Source organism: Vigna unguiculata, chromosome 11 (genome assembly GCF_037176805.1).
Source record: "Vigna unguiculata cultivar grain cowpea cultivar isolate G323 ecotype 2 chromosome 11, ASM3717680v1, whole genome shotgun sequence".
Lineage (NCBI taxonomy): Eukaryota > Viridiplantae > Streptophyta > Magnoliopsida > Fabales > Fabaceae > Vigna > Vigna unguiculata.
The window spans coordinates 44,769,919-44,797,477 of NC_140802.1; the positions used below are offsets into that span (position 1 = coordinate 44,769,919).

The 27,559-nt window shown below is 33.0% G+C and overlaps 2 protein-coding genes across 3 annotated transcripts; one reads left to right on the top strand and one right to left on the bottom strand.

The window, feature by feature from the left end:
* Nucleotides 1-2: 2 nt before the first annotated feature.
* KAK (HECT ubiquitin protein ligase family protein KAK) lies at nt 3-11,315 on the bottom strand. Of its 2 annotated transcripts, none has more exons than XM_028054491.2 (18): nt 10,140-11,315; nt 9,792-9,902; nt 9,542-9,658; nt 9,192-9,362; nt 8,957-9,118; nt 8,526-8,774; nt 8,264-8,385; nt 6,784-8,170; nt 5,305-5,400; nt 3,114-4,685; nt 2,782-3,006; nt 2,580-2,684; nt 1,508-1,588; nt 1,352-1,420; nt 1,128-1,256; nt 665-787; nt 369-576; nt 3-227 (listed from the first exon to the last, which is right to left on the bottom strand). In XM_028054491.2, exons 1-17 carry the CDS (start codon nt 11,004-11,006, stop codon nt 511-513), a joined length of 5,652 nt encoding a protein of 1,883 aa, XP_027910292.1. In that variant the 5' UTR covers nt 11,007-11,315; the 3' UTR covers nt 3-227; nt 369-510. The 2 variants fall into 2 exon arrangements, with proteins under 2 accessions (XP_027910292.1, XP_027910291.1); XM_028054490.2 differs by having other exon boundaries at nt 354-576.
* An 8,219-nt stretch (nt 11,316-19,534) lies between these two features.
* On the top strand, nt 19,535-26,704 carry LOC114169720 (synaptotagmin-2-like). The gene is made up of 12 exons (XM_028054988.2): nt 19,535-19,865; nt 19,954-20,052; nt 20,150-20,200; nt 20,293-20,416; nt 21,335-21,453; nt 21,538-21,639; nt 23,027-23,101; nt 23,703-23,779; nt 23,879-24,125; nt 24,209-24,559; nt 25,096-25,224; nt 26,375-26,704. The coding sequence occupies exons 1-12, from the start codon at nt 19,755-19,757 to the stop codon at nt 26,510-26,512; spliced, it is 1,623 nt and encodes a 540-aa protein (XP_027910789.2). The 5' UTR covers nt 19,535-19,754; the 3' UTR covers nt 26,513-26,704.
* The last annotated feature ends 855 nt before the right edge of the window (nt 26,705-27,559 follow it).

The window sequence follows — 27,559 nt, forward strand, 5'->3', positions numbered from 1 at the left end:
TCTAATAGGAAACGTCAAATCATAAAGCATAGTATTTGATATTTCTATTCCTGTTGCCATCTTCCATACATGTATATAACTAGCTGCCAATAATTTGACTTGAAAACAGAATGATGAAAAATTTAGGAGGGTAATTACTCAATATTCCTATTCTATTTACATGTTGAACAGCTAAAACGAGCTCCGCAAATCCCTTTACACCTTGAAAATGAGGCAATCCAATTCAACTGCCAGTAACCAAGGAATCAGACGAATTAGATTATATCAACAAATGACAACGAACAAAACGATAAGAGGCTCTTGGTTAAATTGCTTAAGAACATGATCGTAAGGTTTCACAATGGTAAACTCACCCAAACCATTCCCACCTTTGACGTGCGTGACCCAACTGAAGCCATTATTTGAGAAGCAAGGAGGAAAGTACACGCAACCAAAAAAATAATTAAGCCTCGAGATTAACCCTGGTTCACCATATTAACATGCAGGGTCGGGTAGGTTAGTTCCGGAAGGTCATGATAAATCAAAGGATCCCTGGCCTTCGTTGATTGCATAGAGTAGCTTCTTGTACATAATTTCCTGTTTTAAAATGGAAACCAAAGATTAGCACCAAGAGATGCTTTGACATGCACGATCATAAAATCAACAATGCTTTCCAGTGTTCTACCTTGGTAGAATAGGGAGGAAGTTTCAGGTAATTTGCACACGTCATCACACTTGGCAAGTCATCATCCGCTGATTCTGAAGGCCCGTTCCCATTAGATGAAGCATTAGCTGCACTTGACGAAAGCTGCACCAAGACATGTAAATGTAATTACTTAAAAGCATTGTATTTTGCATAGCCCCCCTCCCTGCTACGAGATATGAAGAGGAAAACTATACAAAGTAAATCTTTTCTTATCATGTCACAACTATTCCGTCAAAGATTCTCTAAACATCATGTTACTTAAGAAAGAGCTGCAGTAACACTGGTAATGACCAGATTTCTAATAACACAAACAAAGGATCATCCCCCCCTCACATAATAAAGGCAATTTTAACACTCAAGATTTCGGGTACAAAATATCATTAAGGCATAATTAATGAACTAGCAGACAGGTTGCAAATTATCAAAATTTATTGTTCTATACCTTCCTCACAATTGTTAGTTTTGGATTTAGAACTGCCAGCCCACCAGGTGGAAGTTTAGGTGCACCAGTAACAAATTGACAGAAGGCTCGTTGCTGTTCTGGTGAGAATTCTCCCATGATTTCTAGTAACTGAAAATAGCATCATACAGAATGAGCTTCAAATATAACAAAGCCTATATTTTTTCAATAGCACATTTGTCCTTCTACAGGAACAAGAATCATACATTAACTATAGCTGGGCTCTTGGCAGTATAACCATGGTCAAATTTTATATGATCAGCAAGTGTCTCAGTCTGCAGAAAACAAAACAAATTTATCACATATCCAAGGTAGTTCACATTTTGCTGTAATAAGTAGAAATACATTTGAGTAAAAAATACCTTCCACAATTCTCTACGGCCGCAGAGCAAGTAATCCAGTTCTTGGGGAGTAAAAATTTGCAACGAAGAGATTTCAAAAACCTGAATTGAAAGCACAAGAGAAAGTGACAAATGTTTAGTTTTTTAACTCAAGAATATGAATACAATATCCAACAAGTTTTTTCATGGTCCAACTATTGCTCAGCCCATCTCTCACACACAAGGAGGTAGCAGCTGATTGCACTTATCAAATTTTGACATGGAATAACTTGGAATATACGTTTATTTATTTTTAATCTTCCTTTCTTTATATGAAAGGTAAGGGGGACATGATAAGTACCCAAGCACTTAGGGAACCCACTCTCTAAAGCTAACTACTAAGGGGAGAGACATCTCAGACTACTTCACTGTGGGGACTTTGGCAGTCCATAATATCCAAGTTCCAAACATAGCTCTTTTCGAGAGTCAATGTTTCAGCAGCTTTCAGTCTACGTAACTGCTCTCAGAGACACTTTACCCAATCCTCTTGTTGGTCAAGAACCTCTCACCAGTCAAAACCCTTTGTAGGTAGCCCTTTCCAAGACACGGACAATCAGTTCTAATACCAATTGATAAGTACCAAAGCACTTGGGGAACCCACCCTCAAAAAGCTAGCTATTAAGGGGGAGAACCAAACACCATACTCCACCGAGCATAACATACTACTGAATGTGAGACTTGGGCCCATAATACTCAAATTCCTATCACGATACAAGGAAGGTAGCAAACTAAGTAAAAAACTAGGACATAACAAAATTAGTAATTTTCACTAGAAAAAAATGCCCTATAGAATCTAAAAGCTGAAATATTAATGTTCAATACCAAATTAAACACCAGTCAAGTTTCCTTTCCAAACCAATTGTATGGGAGAAACAAAAAAAGTGAACGGGAAAAAGAATGGAGCATGTATAACAAAAGATAGACAACAATGAAATTGCAAAAATTTCTATTCACAGTTATAACAAATACATTACATACTATATAAGAACTTACACAGCATCCTCAAAGAAGCACGGTCAAATTTAAAAGAAATAATTAAAATCAGCAAATATACCTGATTGAACCCTGCTCTAAATGCTTCCATCTGACGAATGATTCCAGTCTTAACAGTTGCCTCGACCACCATGGATATGTACTCCTCTAGATTATTGATATCAACCTGAAAGTTAAGACAGTTCAAAGAAATTTTCATGACACAGAATCAACCAAACCAAAAAGGAAAAAAAAAAGGAAAGAGAAAAAGACTGAATACATACAATTTCATCTCTAGGTTTCAAGATGTACTCTGGATAACCAGGAAGTGTAAAGTCAAAGCAAAGATCTTCAATTTGAGCCCCACGAAAATGTAAGTTACCAATTTTATCAGTATCGCAACCACCAAAAGATTCAATATATCGTTTCCGGCAAACAAGGGCATTCAACTCTTGTAAAGTTTTCCCAAGCTCGGCATCAATGAAAAGAATGTCATGCAAATCAAGATCCTGCAATATATCAAATGCTAAATATATACAAACTACAAATCATCCCAAAGATTAAGTATACACATGAAATCAGACAACTGATAAGACATCAAGATTCCATAACTTACTTGACCAAGAACGAGCTTATAAAATGCCACTGACAGTGGTAAATCCAATAGGCGTCCATCTTGGAGAGCTTTAGCCATTACACGACCTAATAGCCGGAAATATTCAATAACTCTAAAAAATGGGGTACCCTCAGATGTATCAGCATTTGCAGGCCATGGTCGAGGAAACAGCCCAAGAGGAGCTTGAACAAGTTCTCCATCTCCAGCTAAAGAGCCATCTGTACTTTTCATTTTCCTTTCATTCCCATCAATTTCCATTGAATATTTCTCTGAAGAACCTGATCTCCACATTCGGAGTGCAACTCTTTGTAAGTCATGACTGAGAAGTGTGTAGAACTCCAAGGTGGGACCCAGACCAGTGCCAACTTCGCCAAAATATTCTACTTCAAGTACAGCCTTTTGACTAGAATACAACTCCATCACTTTTGCAGCAGAATCCAAAATGCGATTACGAGATACACGAACCTTTTGCCGCTGCAATCTGCCAACCCTGATCTCTCTTTCATTTGTTGATCCATGACCATCAGCACCCTGCTGCTGCTGAAGGCGATACAGTGCACGAGATAACCCAAAGGCAGTTGAATAGAAGTACTGTCTCCGGGTCTCAAAAGGAAACAAGAAAGGGCATGCTTTAGTCAGCTGGTAACACCATGAAGGAAGACTCCCACTACATAAGGCAAGAGCATCTTGTATTTGCCTAGCTAATTTTGGAGTAAGTTTGCTGCTTATAAATTCCTCTGCAGGAACCCTAGCACCACTGGTAACACTTAGCTCATCTAAATCCAAAATCTTTCCCTCTGCAAACTCATCGGTAACCACTTGGGCCCTCAATCGAGGGGCAAGTTGGTTCAAACCCTCTAGCACCCGCAATAATGCCAATATATTGTATGTAGGATTGGATTTCTCCAATTCACAGGGCAATTCACCCTGCAAGATGCTATCTAATACAGATGTCTGATGTAGCTTGGCTTCAGAACCAGAATTCGATGCAGACCCAGATTTGCCAGATTTTGAAGCATTAGAGCTTGAACCTCCAGGGGTAGCCCTATCTGTTTGGTTCTCTGACCTCTGATAAGTTATAGTATAAATATCACCCCACAACCTGCTTCCATCACTGGATACATAATCATTACTGCCAGCAAATCTCTCGTCCTCATCTTCATCATGCACAAGCTGTCTTTGAATTGCCTGATATATAGTCAAATGCCTATTAAGCTGCTTCCCACCAGCAGTAAAGATCAACTTTGGAGGATCATTAGAACTACCAAACAATGGACGCCCCAGTCGATCTCTTCCACCCCTGATACCTCTGTTATTGGCAGATCCAAGTCCAGCCATGGCAGCAGCAGCAAATGACATTGCACCTCTTGAGCTTGAAGTATAGCCACTCCTAAAATCAGCAGAGTCTGATCCCCTCACGGTACCAGCTTTGCTGCTAGAACCTGAGGCAGCATTAGTCTGGCCATCACTTGCTGCAGGAGCAACAGTACTCTCCTCAGCCAAATCACCCAATTTCACATCATGTACTTTGTCAGGAGAGCACACCAAAGGAAGAGAATCATCCCTCAGAACCTGCAACAAGAAAAATCAAAAACAAGCACAAAATATGTAAAAATCATAAATATATACAATTGAATTTAATTTTAACATTCAATCTAGATAAATGTCAGAGATGATATGATTTGATAGGAAAATATCTTATATAATATTTCCCATTATTAAATATTTATATCGTTCCTTGAGAAATAAGAATATCGTGTGTATACAACACACAATTTCAAGCAATCTCTACAGTAATAAACGAGCTAAAATTTAAAAGTTGCAAACAAAAAAACTAGGATTGAGTTAGTGGTGAGTGGTTAGACAGTTTCCACAAGGTGATAAACTCAACAATCTTCATTGCCACAATTGTACCCACAGAAAAAATAAAAAAACAAAATGATAGCGAGAGCAGCATTTCAGTTTGAAAATATTGCAAACAAGATAGAAGGACACCAGCACTAGTAGTAAAAACAAAGATGCAAAGATTTTAACATATCAAAAGCAATGTTGAACATTTAAGAAAAAACAAAGGGAATGATGACAGAAAGCAAAAAATAACTGCAGCACAGTAACAACTCAACTTCAATGAGATACTCATGATTAAGAAAGGAAGATAATATTAGCAAAAGAAGAACAGTATATAACATACATCTTCATGGTCATCATCTTCATCATCAGAAATATCATCATCTTCAATGACCAATGCCTCATCAATCTCAACAGGAGATATATCCAAATCTTCATCCTGCAATGTATTAGAAAATGTCAATAGAAGGGCAAGAAAATGAAAGAGGGGGAGGGGGATAGGTGGGAATAGACTAATGTTTAGATACTTCAGGATACTTGACTTAGGTTCATTATTTAGACTAAAGCTTGGCATGCATGTAAACACTGTCATAACAAAAGTAAAAAGAAAAAGAAAAGAAAGTAAGACCTAAATAGGAAAATAAGCCAGCCCAAAAGTAATCTAAAACATTTCCCAACAAAAGGGGCATAGAACTGCACTTTGAAATTGACAAGCATAACGCCAGAAAAAAACAATCAAATTTAAACTGTATAAAGCATTTGATTTTGACTTATAAGAGGCACCATGCAACAAATATCCTGTCACGTGCACTTTACGAAAAAAGGATGAGGATTAGCATATATGAAGCACCCATTTGATCAGAGATCCCAAATACACCGTTACAGGAATGCTGATTATGCAACATAATAAATTATCCTCTCAATGCTAGCTCTACCTCACTTTTTTAGTAACTACGACATTTTGGCTGGGAATCTTACAACAGCTTAATTTTAAAGGGATGATATCATAAATAATTATTATCCCAAGCTATTTATAAAACTAAATGGCAGAGATAAAACATTTTAAGGAACTACAGACAATAAATATAGTGTCCAAAGTTACAGATATCAGAGAAAGTTCAAATGTCTTCCAATCCAATATGGTACCTTTGCATCTTATATAGGCACTTTTAAGTATTCTATTTACATTTCACATTATAAGCCAAAATAAAGACAGCAAAATCCATAGTCAGCTAATACATAGCCAGAAGGAACTAAGAGAAAAAATAAATAAATATATAAATAAATAAAATCTAATAAAAACTTAATAATTGTAAGTTATAAATTGACAGATGAAAAAAAAAAACTGAAGCATTGCAAACTCTTACCTAGGATTTCACAGTATATATAACACCATTTCATAAAGTAAGAAATATAATGTATAACACTGAAATCACACACAAACACCAATAAACGTGCTGTCCCAGGGACAAATCTCCATAACATACAAATACAGCAATGCAGTTGCTGTATCAGAGACAAAAGTCTCCAATCACATGCAAAAACAGCAATACACTCCCATAGACAGAAATCTCCTACAGAAAGTATTCTCTATCCACAAACTAAAGTGACTCCACATTGCCAAATTACAAAACATATTACCAGATGTATACTCCTAAATTCCTAGTACATAACTACCAGCAGTTATTTTCTATGCATGACTACCAACGTACAGTTTCTAACACAGTATTGTTTTCTAAAAGTGTTATTTGAGTTCTAATACAGAACTGATTTCTAAAGCAGTTATTATGAACTAACCCTAACTTAGTTTCCATCCGTATACCTCAGAAGTAGAGTCACCATTTACAGGCTTTGCTTGAGCATCTTTATCAAGAGCTGCTCTTCTGCGAGTAGCATTCCTGGTCTGAGGTCCTCTTGGCTCCTCTTGCGCAGGCTTTAATACAGCTTTTCCCTTACTCTTAGAAGAGCTAGTGCTTTTATCTTGAAGTATTTGCTTTCTAGATGTGTCACCTATATTAACAGATGATCTGGATCTAGTAGAATGACGACGGGTAGTGGAAGGAGTGGATACACCAGCTCCTGCAGGAGTTGTCCCAGATTCAGAATGACCAGCAGGTACAGTGGACTTCTGACCAGATTCACTTCGTTGGATACGAGACCAAAGAAATTCCTCAATGGCTGCTAAACTTGCTAATGGGTCAACCAATACAACATTTGATGAATAATCCTTAAGTGACTTTTCACCCTGAGCTCGACAAAGCCGCAACTTGAAGGGATGAGATAATGCACTTAGTCCAGAGGAGAGGCGTGCACTTCCACTAGATGACCTGGATGAATGACTCAGCACAACAGGGAAACGTTCCAATGAGGACAAGGCATTTTGAAGCTTTTGAACCAAGACAGTCATGGGAGGCACAGTGTCAACCTCAGTTGAGGAAGGTAGTGCAACAGCTATAAATAACTTAAACCTTGTAAGTGCTTGTTGGCGAAGGTTGGGTAAGCGGGTTTCTAAGGATTTATCTTTAGAGAAGTACCCACAGGAAAAATAGTTCAACAAAGCTGCAACAACACCACTGCCAATAAATTCAAATGTAGATACACCATCACCTTTGCCAAGTTCCTTTAGCATGTCAGCTATGACCCCAATTAAATACTCTTCCAGAACAAATCCAGAAGATTTAGATTTCCCCTTTCCATTGGTCCTTTCTTCATCCGCTCCAGTATTTAGCTTCATGCAAAGGTTTTTCAGATTCAAAAGATCATCGGTAATACCCACTTCAGATGCCCCAGCATCTGAAGGAAAGTACTTATCTTTAAAAACCTTTGCAGCTGCACTAACAGACGTACGAATACTTATTGTTGGAATATCCACAGAACTTGGAGGTGAACCAACATTTACTGAAACAGGAGCCTTCAAATCGTCCAAAGGATTCCCATCAGGATTGGAGCTTCCACTGCGTCGCCGATAACGCCTAGAGCGAGATGATGCTCCAGATATAGAATCATTATCCTTCTCAGCAGAAGATGCCTGAGTAGAGATATTGGTTGAATTTGCGGGTAAAATAAGTTGATCCACTGCATGCACAACACCTTCTCTAATGAACATCTTGGAGAATGTCTCAGGAAGCTTTTCCATAAGAATATCAGCAATTTTCAAGGCAGGAACCAACACATGTGGATCTTTCCATGCTAGGACCCCAGCTAAGAAACTGTAAGATCAAATAGAAAACGCATAACTTCTTTGAACACGTAAAATCAGTTAGGATATCAAGTAATATCAACACCATTAAATGTCTACATACCTTGATATATTGGTCACACTCAACAAAGACTGGATCATCTCTGCTGTGCTGAAATACATCAATTTTCCAATGACAGAAAGACATTTGTGCCGAACAGGACCATTGACACTAGAACCATATATCTGTATTAAAGGCAAGCCAATGGCATCAATTAAACCAAAAACACATAAGGAAGCAATGGAGCAATTAATCAGAACTAGTTTCCAATTAACAAATCTATGAAGCAAAATTTAAGCAATTAATCAATGCAACAATTGTCAACCTGTATTAAAACTGGGAGAAGATCCATAGCAAATTGCTTAAGTAGTTCAGGCTGGTCATTTAATAGTTTCTCACGGGCTGATATCTCAGGAACATTTCCATTTGAATCTTCTTGTTTCCCAGAGCTACCAGCGGGAGACTTCCTTACAATGGGCCCTTTCATAAACATGTTGGCCATGATAGGGAGAGAAATTGTTCCTTGTGGCAATGGGGGAAGAAGCTCATTTGCCAGGTTTACAATCTCAAATATCTATATATTAGAACAAATAATTAGAATAATTTCTTCTCTTCAGAAATGCAACCGAACTGGAAATATCAAGGCTCTAACTGATGGTGCATTGAGGTCAGGTCAGAGTCTGATATATGAACCATTACGAGATAAAACTAAACGTGAATGACCAAAAAAAGAAGAGATCTGAAGTTAAACCATACCTGCTCCGGGGGCCTACTTAATGCAGGAGAAACAGAGGCATTAGAAGAAACTCCAGAACCAGATAGAATATCTTTAAGAATACCACTAATTCCGAGTAGTAGTAAAGTTTTAGCTCCAAGAGGCGATCCACTCGCACAAGTTGAAAGAAGTCGGATTAAACCCTGCATATGCCCAAGTCAAGGACCAACAACTACAGGCAAAATGCATGAGACTTGAAGCACAAATTACACTTACGGTATATGTCGGTGTGCTGAGAGAAGCCTGACCACCTCCAGAACTACTGTTAGAGATGAGGGACGCAGCTTGTGTTACGAGTCCATGGTTGCACAATTCATCTAATTTGTCAGGTGATGACGCAAACGCTTCAGCTATTCGAGTCAAACAAACAGAAGCGTGCTCTAAAACCTACAAAAATTGATAATGCATGACGTGAAGGTACTGATAGATAATTTATACTATAGAATATAATTATCAAAATTTCCCACCTATCGAGGTAAACTTCCTTAAAAGGCAAATTTATGGACGAAAAATACAAAATACAGATTCCATTACGTGACAAGACTGACAACAAAACATGACCTTACCTTGGCATCATGGTAATGAAGAAGGTTTGTCAGAAGAGGAACAGCTTCCATCACAAAATCAGACGCATCTGAAGGAAGTTTCTTGCACATATTTGCAGCAGTAGACAATGCAACCCGCTGAAACGAAGAATAACGTCAACTAACACATAACACATGCCACTTAAGGCACCAGTGGCCAAATGAATTAAACTGTCCAAAAGAACAAAACTATAATCATACACTAAATGTAGGTCCTTCACTAACAATTTACCTGAACTCCTGTAGAAAAGAAGTCCAAATAAGAAAGCACAGCCATAAGAGCACCTGCTCGTAGGCAGGCAGTGGGATGCTCCTGAGATATCTTTTTCAGAGCTTGAAGGGACTGTTCATGCCATAAAACAAAGTAATCAAACTGTAAGAATTGCCATTTCAAAATGCTATCTCGCCGATAAAAAAAAAACACGAAAAATTCTTCTCCAACTGAAAATATGACCCTGGGATAATTTTAAAAACAATTAGGCAGCACCAGAGTTCAACATTGAAGCATATAATATTTGTTTTAAAAGTTTTTAACACCGCTTTTCACCAGTCCCACAGTAGTCATGAACTAAGGAACAACCTGCTCAGCCAAGTCCATGTATTCTATGGTGAGCAACCTCGCACAGAAAATTGAAACTGCACCATAATGAACAACCGCAGCACAAGATGAAGGTAGCACGTCGCAGAGATGGGTTAATGCTCTTGCAGCAAGAAGCATGATATCGGGATTGTTCTCGTGATTCAACAAACCCACAAGCACAGGAACAAAGGAATCAACTGAGAATGTACTAAGCGATTCTTCAGTCCCAATTGAAAGCATTTCACAGAGTTGCGTCAACGCTTCAACCTGACGCCCTTCTTCGCCCTCCGCTCGCAACCCAAAAAGGATCTTTTTCAGCCTCCCGTTCTGGTGAGAGGAAGATGCAGAACCCATGGCAGAAGATGGGAGCAGATCATCCAACCCAGCACCAAGCTTCCGAAGCAGCCCCTGAAGTGCACTACTCGCAGAGGTCAAATTTTGATGCAAAATCCCCACACCACCTTCACTGTCATTATCATCGTCTTCTGCACCGCCATCCATGTTCAATGCCAGCCCTCTGTCCGCATCTCTGTCCCTAATCCTAACATCGTGTTCTTTCTCCTTACCCTTATCAGAGTTGTCCTTGCTGCGGCGATCACGTCGGGAACCAGATGATTCATTGGCAGAGTCCATGGGAGGAGGATTCTTGGGAGGAGGATTCTTGGGAGGTAAGGGTTGTTCTTTAGTTCTGGATGCACGGGAGCGAGTGTTGACAGAAGAAAGAGATGCGGTGGCGGTGGCGGCGGCGGAAGCAGAGGAAGAAGAAGAGAGACGCGCGCGCTTGCTGGAACGGGTAGTGGGACCAGAGGAAGGGGATGAAGGGGCAGCTGAGGAAGCCTCCGCCCGCTTCCGGCTCCGTGTTTCCATACAAAATCCACCCAACCCGCAGTCTATCAACTCGCTCGCCACCGAGCGTCAATCACGCTTTCATCCGCCCAATAATCCCTACCATGGATCGAATCTTTGTTGGTGAAACGAATCTGCTCCACAATTTGAAACCCTAGAAATTGCAGATGAGGGGATTGCGCGGTTTTCGAACAAGGCGTCGAGTGAGATTTCGGAGGACTGTAATCAACGGAGACAAAGATTTTGAGGTAATGACGAAAGAGGGTTGTTGCCGGAAAACCCTAAGCCAGGCAAATGGGTAAGAGAGGAAGAAAGAAAAAAAATGGAAGAATAAAGGGACAGAATAAAATGACGCTTTTATATGTAACTTTCTTTGCCTTTTTTTTAATATTTAAATTAAATATTTATTTGATGGTGGTCACTTTCCTTCGTCCAACCGAACTGAACTAGCCATGCTCCTCCGTGGCACTGTCACACCGTGGCGCGTACACTTCCACCCCTCACGACGTCGTTTCAGCCAACGCCACACCAGTCACCACTATCTGTATTATTCGTTGCACCGCAAAATTTACATGAATATAATGAAATGAATATTACGCATATATATGTAAATCAGAATATGGTATACAATTTTAAAAAAAAATGTAAGATTTAAAACATTCTTCAAAGTAGATGCAGATAATTAAGAGAAATTTATTATAAAATATTTCTTTTTTCTAGAAATAACTAGCTTTTACGAATTTTTAAAACAAGTAATTTTAGTCCAATATTTGTCTGACAAGTCTCTACGGCTTGATTTCCACTCACTAAAATAAAAACAATGTAATTAGAGTTTAGATAATTCTAATAGTGTAAAAATTAATAAATTATTTTAGTACGACATCAATAAAAATATGCCAATTGCAAAATAATCCTAATATTTAACGGTCGATAACTTGATTTAGAAACAAAAGTTAATTTTAAAACTCGAAAAACTGAATATGTATAATCCCAATATACCATATAATTATACTATTCGGCATTTGACTATCAATAATTACTTACCGTGCTTATAAATATATATATATATATATATATATATATATATATATATATATATTTTATAATAAAGAGTAAACGTTATAAACAGGTTAAATATGTTGTTGGCTCTTAATTTTCAGTAAATTTTGAAATTAGTTCATTTAAAAACTTTGGACTAATTTAGTCATTTATTTTTTGAAATACTATATTTAGTCCTTTTAATTAAATGTTGTTAAATTTATTTGGCATTTTAAACGCGTTTCATAATTGTATTTGATTTAACATTAAAGCAAAAATATGTCAAACAGTATACACAACTTAAATATAATTCTGAGATATAAAAGACTAAATTGGTCCAAAGTTTTGAAATGAACTAATTCCAAAATTCATTGAAAGTTAAAGAATAAAAACATATTTAACCTAACATTTTATTATAAAATCGTAGATAAAAAAAAAAACATTGCTGGTAACATTTATTAAAACATTGCTGAATTGTGTTCAGTTAAAACTCAGATGAAAATTATAATTTATACCTAAAAGCTTGTAGAAATTACTCTTTGAAACTTACATTAACAAAGTAATGGTTTGTGTGTGTTGTGTGTATGTTAGCGAGTCTCTATATGAAAAGAACTTAGACTAAGAGAATAAAATTGTTATCTTATTAGTGTTTATATTTTTCAATTTACTGAAGAGTACAAAGTAACTTATGATATGTTGATGATAGATCATTAGTAAGGAGATATTTTGAAGTAATATTAAAAAAAAAAATACAAATTTATCAAAGTATTCGTGTGTAAAATAACAAAAATTAATCGTGTCGATTTTTTTTATCACGTGCAATGTACATGGTATATATTTATTCGATATAACTAATTTTACGATGAATAAAAATTTAACTATATAAATATATTACAATTAAAATGTATAATAAACAAAATAGTTTGTAACGTACATGATGTACATTTTATAATATTTTTTTTTATTTAATATGAGACTATTTTAATTATCAATGACCATTTTAAGAAATGATGTTTAATTTGTAAATGTAAAAATTAAATTTAAAGTAAACTTGTTATTTTTATAAATAGTGTTAAGAAGTGTAGTTTAAACTTAAGTCAACTCACAAAATTGATTAGGTATGATAATAGATAAAATTATATGTCCAACAAACAGAAATCTCGATATGATGAACTTTTTAAATAATGGTTTAATATTATAATACCATATTAAAAGTAAACTTTAAATCTAACTCAACTATACAGAATTGACTTGTGAGATGAGATTTGTACTCACTAATATACCATAAAATTATCTTATGAAATTTCTAAGAAATAACTTCATTAAAATATGCCTCTTCAACAAATTGTTTTTATTTAGAAGAAAAACGATATCAACACAGTATAAATCAATTTAAAAACACGTGGAATAGATCAAGATTTATATTTTAAAACACTTCTATCATCCAAATTAGATAGTCATAAAAGAAAATGTTTTGAATGATGTATGTTTTTTTTTTCCTTTAGCACTTTCTTTTACTTAAAAAGTATGTTGAAAGATGGAAACTTAATATTTTGTAACTAGTTTCTCTTAAGTAATGAATCTCTTTTTGTAAATCTTAACGTTTTATTATGTGTCTTGAAAATAAGTGTTATTATCATATACTATCCAAAGTTAAACACTATTTTTTTTAATGATAATTACTAGTATAAAAATAGTATTTTACATCATCAATTACGTCTTTTGAGAGTTTATGTAAAAGTGGAGAATGTAATTTTTTAAAAAATTAATTAACAATTATAGTGAGATTCTCCCGCGTATATTAAATACAAATAACAACAGTATGCAAAAGAAAATAACATAAAATGAAAAATTATAAACATGAAAACATGAAATATGTAAAATATTTGAAAAATTCATACTTATAACAAGGAAAAATTGCTAAAAAATATCAAGAAAATAAAAAGTAATAGTAAATGGGGGGTTATTTTAAAATGTTGGATTCTCAATATCTTTTGAGCATTGGCATCCTCTCCTTAATTCTATCAAGTTGAGAGGTGTATCAAAAGTTATAAGTTGATTTTTCTTACAAAACTTTCAGATATCAAAATATATTACTATTTTATCACACACAACCATTCTATTATCAAATATATATAGGGTTAAATATGTTTTTGGTCCCTCAAGTTTGAGCGGAATTTTGGTTTAGTCCCTCATTAAAATTTTTGACCAATTTAGTCATTCATCTTCCAAAATGCGTGAATTTAGTCCTTTTAACCAAAATTTGTTAAGTTTATCTGACATTTTAAGCGCATTTCATGATAGTATTTAAATTATTTATATTGTTTGACACATTTTTGCTTCAATGTTAACTTAAATACTATCATGAAATGCGCTCGAAACGTCAGATAAACTTAACAAAATTTGGTTAAAAGGACTAAATTCACGCATTTTGAAAGATAAAGGACTAAATTGGTCAAAAGTTTTGATGAGGGACTAATTCCAAATTTCGCTGAAACTTGAGGGACCAAAAACATATTTAACCCATATACATAAAAAAAGGTTAAAAAAAAGCAGGTCAAAAGCCAATTTCCATATACTTTTAATAATTTTTTCAAAATTAGATTAATAGTAAAACACACAAAATACAACAAAATAGATGTAGCAAATTTAACAAGAAAATGATAATTAGTAAAACAAAACAACAATAAACTAGATTATGAATCAATTAAAACATTCATGCATTGTGGTGATGGAGATCCCAAAACAGTAATGATTTCAATTTTAATAGTATAATGAAAACATAAAACACCTATTTGATGTCACACCGAGACTTACACAATAAGGAAAAAATATCTACTATCATGAAATATCCATAATTATTAATTTTAAAACTTAATTATGTTATAAGTCCCTATTAAAATTTGAGAATTTTTAATGGGGTTACTAAATTTTATGATTCATTGAATTTTAAAAATTTCAAAACTTTTTTAAGTATTTGCAATTAAATGTTTCTATTAACGTGGTAAGTATATTGGAGGGTTTCCTCCTACGGCTGCTTAATATTTAGAGACCCTAATGATGTAATATTTCTCAAATGGTAATTGTATTTCGACGAAAATTATTTTAAAATATAATTAAAATTATAAAATATAAATGTCACAATAAAATTAAAAATTAAAAATTAAATATACATAATAAAAAATTATATAATTATAAAACTATAAAATTATGAAAATATGAAATTGTTGAAATTATAAAATTATAAATTTTTAAATTTTTAAATTTTATTTTTTGTAATTTTACATTTCATAATTTTATAGTTATATATTTAATATTTTTATAAAATGTAATTTAATTTTTATTTTAAAGTTTAACATTTTATAATTTTAATTAAATTTAAGAATGATTATCGTTAAATACAATAAATATTTGAAAAAGATTTCTTCGTCATAGACTATGGACTATTATAACAGAATATTATGTGATGATAATTAAGAAGAATGATAATAAAAGATAACTATCAAGTTACAAAGTTAATATAAACATTTAATTGAAGGACTCAACTGAAAATTTTGAGATACTAAAGACTTAATACGATCTCCAAAATGTTCACAAACCCGCTGCCCAACATAAAAAAAATTGAAAGGAAAAAAAATATATCGTGAGGTAGAAAGAAGTTCAAAGTCATAATTTATATAATTTTATGTTAAACTAATATGAGTGGAACCTTAAACTGCACATTTAGGTCAAACTAACATTTAATCAAAAAAAATGTTAAGTTTTATGTCAGATCCCAAACAATGTAACATAAACAAAATTAACTTATTTACAAATATATCATCATCTATCTTTTATCGATATTTTTCGAATATCAAAGAAAACACTGATGTGAAAAAATAATTTTACGATACACGTCTCTTTAAAGTTTTACACACATTTGGAAAAGATAAAAAGTTTAAATCACTTGATTCATCTTTATTTTTCAGAGAAATCTCAAACCGATATCTTTTTTATTATTTATCTCAAATTGGTCTATGTTTTATAAAATTTATTACATTCAAATCATTTTTGCTAGTAGCACACTAATATCATTGATGTGTCACATAGGGATAGCAACGGGTCGGGTCGGACACGGATAGTGTTTACCTGTAACCCGATCCGCAATAAAAAATTCACCCGTTTATCTGTCAGGTATCCGCTTAAAAAATATCTGTGGATATTTTTAAAACCCGTGGGTACCCGTGGATACCCGATACTCACAAATATTTTAAAATTTTATATTTTATAGATTATTTAATATAAAATTATAAAATAAAATAAAATAAAATAATAATTATAATTAAATTTCACATAATAAAATATATACTGCTAATTTTAATTTTAATTAAATTTAACTTAATAAAATATAATTAAATTTTTATTTTAATTTTTTGCGGGTAATGGGTATCCGCGGGTACGGATAGTATGATATCCGTACCAACCCGTTTATAAGTGGGTATTAAAATACCCGCTACATACGGCTAATAAATACCCGCGGGTATTAACTATCCGTCGCGGATTTTATCCGCGGATATCCGTGGGCACGAGTATTGTTGCCATCCCTAGTGTTACATGTCAGGTCATACTTTTTTTTTCAAAAATTATAAAATTTTGTCACGTGTCAAACTGATGTTGTGCCACGTGACAACAACAATGTGATGTGACACTGACAATACTACATGTCATTGTTGAATATGAAAAATCTGAATTTAGTCCCTTTGTTATTTTGTCCTAATTTCGTATCTTTTTTTTATACTATAGTAGTTTCATCCCTATCTAGATTAAGACAATATTTATTTTTATATTAATGTTCCAATGATATTTTTAATAGGATTAAGCTTGTTTAAAATTATATTTTACATTGAAACTCAATTTATTATTTTTTTCAAATATTTATATAACAATAGTTTGTGGTAAAATAATATTTGAGTCAATTTAAAAATACTTGAAATGTAAAATTTTAAAATAGTTTTATAACAATTAAAGATGTTTTAAATTGTTAAATAACTTTTTTAAAACAGTTTAATAACAAATTTAAAATAATTTTATAATAACTTAAAATGTTATAAATTGTTAAATAAAATTTAAAATAAATATATTTATCTTAAATTGCTATAAAACTGTTTTAAAATTATATATTTGAGTTTATAAAATTGTTATTTTTAAACTAATTATAACTTTGAAAATTATAAATATATGAATATTTAAAATTAAACTTAAATAAAGTTAAGTGCAGAATTTAAATTTAAATAAATTTAATTTGACTACAAATATTAATTATAATTAAATTTTATTTCAATTTAAAAGGAATTAAATTTTTATTGTTTAAAAAAAAATTGGGACTAAATTGAAACAAAATAAAAAATATAGGAATTAAATTGAAATTTTTCACAGTAACAATGACGTGTGATATCGTCATTGTCACAACACGCTGTCTTTGTCACTTGACAGAACCTTAATCTAACATGTGATGATTCTTTTTTTTCAAAAACAAAAAATTACGAGTCCACATGCAACACATTAACCAACTCTGTTAGTTCATTATTAACGAAAATGACCTAATTATAACTTATTTTTCAAAAAAAAGACCAAATTGAGATAAATAAAGAAATGTTTTAAAATTTATTTATAAGAATAGGACCAATAAAATAATCTAACCAAACTAAAAATATATTATAAAGCAACTAATTTCAAAAAATTAGGACAACAATATAATATATACAACTTTTTTAAATACATAGGTCAATACTTTTTAGAGTATGTAAAACTTTTTCAAAATATATGACAATACTTTGTTCCAAGAGGATGTTATGTGTGTTAGTTTTCTTGTTGTAAGTTTTATTTTGCGTGTAGTGTTAAAACTTCTTAAAATATATTTATTTATATTTTAAAGTGAAAAGTAAAAGTAATATGAGGTTAAATCTGAACTTATTCAAATAAAATCAAACTGTTAAATGTTTTTTTTTTTGTTCGGAAACCTCCGTATTCTATGTAAATACATGTCTACGAAGGCAATACCTTGTACTTTACTTTTAAAGCAGAGAAAAACGCTCTGAAGGCCTACAACATGTTGGTGCATTGTACAGAGTCCATTTTTTGGGTAGACACTGTTATGCAAAAAGTTTGTTTTAGTTTAAGATGATTTAATAAAAGATTCCTAATATGTTTAATTAGGTACATTCTACAAAGTCCCTTACTTGCAGGAATTTAGTTCCAAAACCCACGTCTAAATAAATTATAATTTTTTTAAAGTTTAAATTCAAATGTTTGATATAATTGTTTTATTCGATTACCATATGGAAAATAAAGTGGACAAATATTGAAAAAAAAAATGGAAGAACCAAATAAACAACATGTGAGATCAAATTATTATTAATCAAAAAATTATTAAATAGACTATATGAAAAAATTATGTGTTATTTTTATTAATGTTTAATTAACCATCTACTTTATTTATATTAAAAAGAGATGACAATTGAAATTGTAATAACAAATTTGTTACTATAATAACCCTTTGTTTTATTTAAGGTTATTTTAGTCTTACCTCTATGAATTGAAATCTGAAAACGAGCAAACACTATTTCACTTTTGAATATTATGATGTTTACGTGTTTGACAAATATAGCCATAGGAAAAAAAAGTGTTTTGAAAGCAAAATTCTGAAGACAAAATATCATGAAAAATATTGAAAGTGATTTGTAAACAAAATACAACCTTAAATAACAAATTATGGTTCAGACTAAAATAGGGAATATTTGTTTTTTTAGTTTTTAGATTTCATATTAGTAAAACTAATATAATCTTCAATAACACATATGTTAATATATACAAATTTTGTTATTACACTTTAATCGACATATCTTCCTACATTAATAAAATAGATATTCATAAGAAAAATAGAGAAGATAGAAAGATTTCCATCACCTTTTACTTATATCCATATTATTAAATACATAAATAAATGTCGTAAAAAGTTTTTTGTTTTGTTTTTTTTTTTAATTTTACAATAATTCTCCAACTACATACACAAAACACAATACTATACTACAAAAATGTCAACCGGTCAAACTGCTGAATTGTAGTTGCAATTGCTACCAACACCACTTTTCATGTTCTAAAGGTATAACCCTCGTGAAACAACTTTTTATTTATCAACGTGTCTTCTACTTTTCTTATATTTTCTTATAAATAATATATATAATTTTAATTAAAATTCGGATAAGTTTTTATTTATTTATTTATTTTTAATTTCATCTCATTGTAGTACACACCTGGAAGCAGTATATGAAAGATAATTTTTTTGTCGTATTTCATATGGAAACTAGCCAGGTGGCGTGTATACCGTTAGAGGCATTGGGCGTCACGGTCACCGCGAGGTGATATGGCCGAAAACCCATACCGACAACTTCCCATGCACGCCACGTGTACAGTTAATATATTTTATTGGTATTTAATTCCGTAATTAACTTAATCTTTTGGATGCTTTGCTTTCTGCATCGTCTCTGGAAGTTCAATTGCTTGGCCTATGGTCTTGGACCGTTTCGTTGACCTGCCCCACCTCTGCTATAAGGACAAAAAAACGCAACCGTTTCATCTTCATTTCTTCACAATTTTGTTGGGGCTAGCTCAGTAGTAGTAGGAATGGTGAAGTAAAGAGAGGAATCGCGATCTGGGATAGGGTGTAGCTGAAAGAATAAGGATCGAGTTGAGATGGGTTTCTTTAGTGCCATTTTGGGGTTTTTCGGATTCGGGGTTGGGATTTCCATTGGCCTTGTGGCTGGCTATTTTCTCTTCATCTACTTTCAACCCACTAATGTTGAGGTAAGTGTGCGTGTAGCACCGTACACTGTGATTCTTTGAGCATTGTCCTCGTGATTCGCTTTGATAATTGTTATTGTGCCTTGAACAGGATCCTGAAATCAAACCAATGGTGGAGCAAGAGCAGGAGACTTTGCAGAAGATGTTTCCGGAGATTCCTGTTTGGATAAAAAGTCCGGATTTCGATCGGGTAACCGAACTACTCTATTGCTTCGTTTTGTTTCTTTTTCTGGCTTTAGGATTTGGCCGTTGAACTAACCCGATTCGCCGTTTTTTTTTTTCTCAAGCTTGACTGGCTCAACAAGTTTTTAGAGTATATGTGGCCGTATCTTGATAAGGTTTGTAGTTTTTACTTGCTTTACCTTGGCTTTTGGTTGCTCTTGTTTCTTCGCCTGTTTGAATGTAGAGATGTTTTTGATTATTTTTTTAGGCAATTTGCAAGACTGCCAAGAACATTGCAAAACCCATAATTGCTGAGCAGATTCCTAAATATAAAATTGATTCTGTTGAGTTTGAAACACTCACGCTGGGTTCACTGCCGCCAACTTTTCAAGGTTAGTAGATCTGGACACGATGCATTCTTAGGGTTTTGACAATGTTTTGTTAACTGCGTCAGCTAATTAGGGTTTTGACTGTGTTTTTGTGAACTGCGTCAGCTAATTCATCGAGTTTTGTTTTTTGGTATAACTAGGAGGTATACCCCCGGTCGGTCCAGTTTTTTTTTTTGATAAAATGGTACCAAAATCAGACTCAGTTGCGACTTTATGCCCGAATCGAGAGTTCAATCCCAGACCTTGGTTAAGGAACCCAAATAAACAACCTGTGCGGACAATTTTTGGTTTCGTGGAGTTACTATTCAATTGTTTACAAAGGGATAATTTAGGAAGAGGATTTCCTGATGACTGAGAGAGAAGTAGTTTTGAATATTAACCTTCAATTATATTTTTAACTTTACGAAGTTAATCTGTTGTAAGAGGAAAAAATGGCCGTTAGATAATAGATTATGATGAGTGAACCCTTGATTGTGTGAAATGTTGTGACTGCACCTTGTATAGGTCCATAAATATGGCTATTTTTAGATATTGGTAGTTTAGCAAAGATAATGTTTTTTTGGGACACGAAAGACATTATCAGAAAAAGTTCATTTGATAGAGAAAGAGTAACCGGCATTTAGACACAATTTTCTCGTTTGCCACTGTATACACAACTCCAACGTCATGGGTTTTGTTGGTCCAAAATAAAAATTTATCGATTAAATTCAAGGTTTGAAATTGAGGTTGTGCTTCAAGGTTTCATAATTATGAGTCGGTTGTTAAATTCTTAAAGATGGCTCTTTTGTGTCTTCTTCTTTGCATTAAAGGGTTGTTTGGCCTGTTTCTCTGCTATTCTATGCCATAACTGATTGTCTCTTGTTAACTTTCTTTTATGTCATATTTATATTCCTAATACTTTTGTTGAATGCACGTTGATAGGAATGAAAGTTTATGTGACTGATGAGAAGGAGTTAATTATGGAGCCTTCTGTAAAGTGGGCCGGAAATCCTAATGTTACTGTTTCTGTTAAGGCATTTGGGTTGAAAGCAACTGTGCAGGTAATTTGTTGTGTTTGAGTGAGTTAGTAGAAAGGGCGTAGGTGCTTTTTTCCCCTTCTTACTGAGATCTCTTATTTTTATCAGGTTGTAGATTTGCAAGCTTTCCTATTGCCTCGCATTACTTTGAAGCCTTTGGTTCCTAGTTTTCCTTGCTTTGCCAACATATATGTCTCCCTCATGGAAAAGGTTGGTGATTGTTGTATTACTGATCCACTTTGCACAAGTATAATTCGTGGTCATCTATTCAAAATGCTTTAATTCAGGATATATTTCTGTCTTATTTTATTGCTTGTATTGCACAATGTTTGATTGTTGAATTGCTTTTTTGCCCGTTTTGAAAGTTTTTAAAGAATGTTATTTACAAGAGCTATAATTGTTTTTACGTCTAGAATACACATGTATTAAGGATCACTATCTTCTAGAAATCACGATCACAACTACCTTATATTGTAAACCTAAATGTGGTAACCTTTGCGTTTGTGATGTTTAGAATAAAAAGCTAATCACAGTCATGATATTTATGCATCTTACTACTGAAAGGTGACTTTCAATATATTTTGAAATTATAGGACAATTAGGGCTTGTGCCGTGAACATGATGTGATAGGATAAGGGAATATGATATAATAGGATAAGAGAATATGCTATTATAACAACAAGATAAAGAATAATTATATTTAGTACGCAGTGCACACAATAATATACATGTTGAAATGACACTTTTTCATTAAAATTGTATATAATTTTCTAAAAATCGATTTTCAATTTAAATTTCTAACATTATGAAAATTACAAAGAATAATTTTAACTAAATTATATTTTATTTATAGAACTATATTTGTAAAATAAATAACTATAAGATTTTGAAATTATTATTAGCATCTTTAAAATTATTTAAAAAGGCATTTTTTAATTTTAATATTCTGATAAATAATATAATTTAAATTTATGTGTCACAATAATGACTCATAAATACATATAAGATAATATGTCAAATAAAAAATTATGATATATATATATATATTAATATTAATATTAATATTAATATTAATATTAACAAAATTATACAGAGTTTTTTATTTTATTTATAGTTACTTTTTCTTAAAATTATATAGATAAATAGATAGATGGATGGATAGATATGGATATAGTTTAGCAACTTGTTTGAAGTTCCATATTGACTAGAAATAAGGCCAATTTAGAGTATGTATATATGTGAGTGCAAATCTCACCTTACAAGTTGGTTTTTGTGTGGTTGACTTAGACTTAAAGTCCACTTCTTAACACAACTTTAAATTTAAATATAATATAATAATTGTGACTGTGTTCTTTTTCTTTTAGGGTGGGCTTCCTCCATATGCAAATGATCTGTGGTTGTATGTCTGGAGTTGTTATTGCCATCTTATCATAACCTAGATGATGTTGAAATCCCAACATTTTTTCTTCCTTATAGATAATTGACTGTTATTTGATTTTGTTTTCTTCCTTCCCAAGATTGGTATATCAAGTGGTGATTATTTTATATATGGTACGTACTTATCTTCTCTTTGTTTCTATTGTACATTTTCTTGTAGCTACATGTTGACTTTGGGCTAAAGCTCATAGGGGCTGATCTTATGTCTATTCCAGGCGTCTATAGGATCGTTCAGGTATAAGATGCCACTGTTTTTATTTGTTTGTTTGCATGGTAGACTTGCACTCATTTGTTTTCCACCCTTTAAGCCAGAGTGGCTGCTGCCTGCATGGTAGACAATGTCACCTCTGGTACATTTTATTCTGGAACGAGTGATATTATCAACCTAGACCATTGATTTGTGTTTGCACAAAGCATCTTGCTTGCTGAATGAAGGGAGAATTATCAGGGATTGCATCAAGCTGGTTTGGTGTTTGCTTATGATAGATAGACATTTGATTGCTTGAGGAAATTAGAACTTGTGCGTTAGTAATTGAACTGTCTTGTATAACTTGGATGTACATGAAGAAATACGATAGGTAGTGTAGATGTCTTAAATTGAATGGCTTGTGGACTTATTTGGTGTTATCTTACAGTTCATAGAGGGTATAATCAAGTCTTGTTGGTTAAAGTGGTTCAATGGTGTGCTGTTATTATTTTTTATTGAAGTCAGTTTGTAGTTTGGGTATTTGTGATTTATTCTTTAGTAGCATCCTATTTTTGTTATTTTACTAAGCTTGTTTTTGTTTATTGAAGTTTCAGTGCTTTTAAACTAATTTAAAGAGTTTTCTTTTCAGGATATCATCAAAGATCAGGTTGCAAACATGTATTTATGGCCCAAAACCTTGGAAGTTCCAGTTTTAGATATGTCAAAGTATGCTTCTTCATTTATATAAATATTTGTTGAAAATATATATTTATATTGCGTTAACCCCTTTCTGTTTTTTCTTGGAATGTTATTGGGAAATCATAGAGCCTTGAAGAGGCCTGTTGGAATTTTACATGTAAAGGTTCTTCATGCAATGAAGCTAAAGAAAAAAGATCTTCTTGGTGCATCTGACCCCTATGTAAAGCTAAAGCTTACTGATGATAAATTGCCATCGAAAAAGACTACTGTGAAGCACAAGAACTTAAATCCTGAATGGAATGAAGAATTCAATTTGATAGTTAAAGATCCTGACTCCCAGGTTTTAGAGATTAATGTTTATGACTGGGAGCAGGTAAACCTCTTGAACTTTTGAGTGTTTTTTCTTGTTTCTTCTTATGATATGTCAACTGAAATTTGGTTTCGTATCTTGTTTAGGTTGGGAAGCATGATAAGATGGGTATGAATACAATATCTTTAAAAGAAGTTTCCCCTGAAGAGCCTAAACGTTTTACTCTTGACCTCCTAAAAAACATGGATCCCAGTGATGTCCAAAATGAGAAGTCACGTGGGCAGATTGTTTTAGAACTGACATATAAACCCTTCAAGGAGGAGGATTTGGCCAAGGGTTTTGAAGAGACGCAGACTGTGCCAAAAGCTCCTGAAGGTACTCCGGCAGGTGGAGGTTTGCTTGTTGTTATAGTCCATGAAGCTCAAGATGTCGAAGGGAAGTATCACACTAATCCACATGTACGACTTATATTCAGAGGGGAAGAGAAAAAAACAAAGGTAGGGAATCCTAAGAACTGCGTGCATTTTTTATTTTATTTCTTCATTATCTGTAGTAGATAAACTAGGTGGGCTTCCTAAATTTTGCCATGGAAGATAGGAAAAACATCTTTACAAGCTTAGGTTTTAATATGCCTTAATGAATTTTCAGACTTCTTTACATTCAACTAATCCCTGTAGGCAGTAGCTAATAGACCCTAATTGGGAGGGGTGGGTACAAAGTACAATTTGGCAAATTTATTATGGAATGTAATATAGTGTTAGAGATTTTAATCAGCATATTGTAATTTTATCATTCTACCCACTATATGGTATTGGCTTGTTACTTTAATAGGCTGTTAAAACAACTTCTGTATAATGACATGATTGATTTGATCCAATGGATTATTCACGTCTTTAGTCAAGCACCTAATTAATTAACTTTGTATTACTATACCAAACGTAGAGTAGACCGAGAAGATGGTAGCTTGTGCATTAATTTGGATTGATATTGTTTTTTTTATGAAATGCTAATGATACTGTGGTTACAATCACAGCGCATTAAAAAGAATAGAGATCCAAGGTGGGAAGATGAGTTCCATTTTATGGTGGATGAGCCTCCCACCAATGATAGATTACACGTGGAGGTCCTCAGCACTTCATCACGAAACCTTCTCCACCAAAAGGTACATAATCACAGCAAGTCTTATGCTCCAAATATGTAATGCATTATTCTTAATATGATGGTATGCCGCGGAAAAGGTACATGAACATGATCATAGCAAGTAGAAACTAAACCGGCTAGACTAGGAAGCTTCAAATTGTTGAAGGAGGTTGGAAGTACTCGGGAAATCTACACACATTTAATGATTTCAAATCCAAATATAAAACGTGTAGGATAAACAACTGCCTTTAGCTTTGGGTGATGTTGTTAACAAACACACAATTCTATAGTATAAGTGAAGAAAAGAACTCAGCACCAAGGTGCTACTGTTTTATTGAAAGAATGAAATCAAGAAAACAGAGAACAATGGCTGCCATGAGCACACTGTCATCTCAGCCCAAAAAGCCTGTCCCAACAATCCTCACCCCTTCTCTCCTCACCTTCCTCCCCCTATATCCTTCCGCCCTTCTGACAGAAAAGAATATCTAAGATTCCCTATTCTCTCTCCTCTTGCCATCTCTGCTAAACAGTTAGCACTTTCCCCTTCAGATTTTGCTTGTGGACCCCAATTAATGGTTTTCCATTTTTTTCTTTCATGCACCCTCTTAACCTTCTCTTTTTGTCTCTCATCTTCTTGGGCCTGGGCTTGATTCGTATCAGATGTCATGTTTAATCTACCTGCATCTGCTTCCTTCCAATGAAAACATTTTACCGTGACATGCTCACAGTTAAAATCTATTCTAATGGAAGCTTTATGAGTTTATATATTTATGAAGTTGCTTGGTTTTATTGGAAGAGAAGAAAGTAAATCACATGTCTCTAAAGTTCGAGTTCGAGTTCGAGGGAGGTTTATATAACAGTCAAAATGTACGTTGGGAATGACTGTAATCTTGTTTGTAGAATTGAATGTTGTGAAATTGTCTTCTGTAGTTCATATAGGAACATTGTTTTGAATTTTTGGGAGATAGGAAGGTAGAGAGGATCTTTTCTATGTTCTGCGGTAAACTATATGCACATGCATTAGGTTTTTGTCATGACTATTTTTGCTATGACTTCATTAGTTTTTGCCCTTCATAGCTAAAATGCATATTTATATAGCCAATGGTTTGTTTTTACCTTTCATGTTCTTGACATGGCCGAGTTTTATTATCTGCTGCTTCTTTTGGCATTAGGAATCACTGGGTTATATCGACATCAATCTTGGGGATGTTGTTGCCAACAAAAGAATTAATGAGAGGTACCATCTCATAGACTCCAAGAATGGTCGCCTCCAGGTAGAGTTGCAGTGGAGAACCTCAGAAGCAGGATGATTAAATTCTCCATCAATTTGTATTTCTGATTCCTTACCCCATCATCCTTTCCTTCTTTTAAATTTGTCTTGCGAGATATATTGGTTTTATTTGTCAATCATGTACATGTTTGTGAAAAAGGTTTGAAATAGCAAAAGCATAAAGATGATTTGGTTTGGAGTATAATATACGTTTACATTATTTGATTGGATATATGATGCTTATCCCATTTTCAGCTTGAACAATAATGTCAACTAGCCCCTGTTTTTATTTTTTTCCCAGATTAATCGGCTAGCCCATATCCAATATATCAGGAATTATCAATATTGTTATCCCGGTACTTTTGACTCACGAAATTCGCCTAGTCGTAAGCAGCTATTCATGAAAGCTTTTTTTAAACTAATTTTAACTTACAAAAGTTATTTTACCTTTTTTTCTTTGAAAGTGTTTATAAAAAAGTTTGTTTAAAATTCCTTTACCAAATCGATGAAACAACTTAACTGCATGGTTAAAATTTGAGATCAGATTCATTTAAAACATTATTCAAAATTTTGATCTTTTATTTGTGAAAGTGTATCAAAATTTTGATCTTTTATGAGAAAAAAATCTTCTTATTTTCCTCTAAAATACAAAAAGTGAATATTTTGTATTTTAATAATACACGTAAATATATGATGAATCAAATATCACGTGACACTTTAGTTTTTTTAATATAATATCAATATTTAACTTATTTTAAAAAATACAATCTTCCAAAGAAATTTTATTTATTTATTTTAAAATAAATATAATGGGCTCAAATTAGTAATTTTAGTGAGATGAGAATAATTTTTTTTTACATAAATTAAACTTAGTATTCATTCAGTTTATAAGAACTATAAACAATTATTATAGTTCTTAAAAAAACAATGGTTTGTTTCATAAAAACCAAAATTTTATCTTAGAAAGATTAAAATATATGTAAAAATTTCAAAATTAGAAAATTGTAAGAGAAACTGTCATCAAAACCACCTTTTTTGTTTCGTTTTGTTGTTTTTACTCATGTATAAGTTTTAAACGAAAATCACA

Excerpts from the sequence above, each read along its gene's own strand:
- KAK (XM_028054491.2), bottom strand. The coding sequence starts at position 11,006 with ATGGAAACACGGAGCCGGAAGCGGGCGGAGGCTTCCTCAGCTGCCCCT. Across the intron at positions 9,363-9,541 it reads TTCATTACCATGATGCCAAG|GTTTTAGAGCACGCTTCTGT; the intron begins GTAAGGTCATGT and ends CAATTTTTGTAG. Across the intron at positions 9,119-9,191 it reads TCAGCACACCGACATATACC|GGTTTAATCCGACTTCTTTC; the intron begins GTAAGTGTAATT and ends GGGCATATGCAG.
- LOC114169720 (XM_028054988.2), top strand. The coding sequence starts at position 19,755 with ATGGGTTTCTTTAGTGCCATTTTGGGGTTTTTCGGATTCGGGGTTGGG. Across the intron at positions 19,866-19,953 it reads TTCAACCCACTAATGTTGAG|GATCCTGAAATCAAACCAAT; the intron begins GTAAGTGTGCGT and ends TGCCTTGAACAG. Across the intron at positions 24,126-24,208 it reads ATGTTTATGACTGGGAGCAG|GTTGGGAAGCATGATAAGAT; the intron begins GTAAACCTCTTG and ends TATCTTGTTTAG.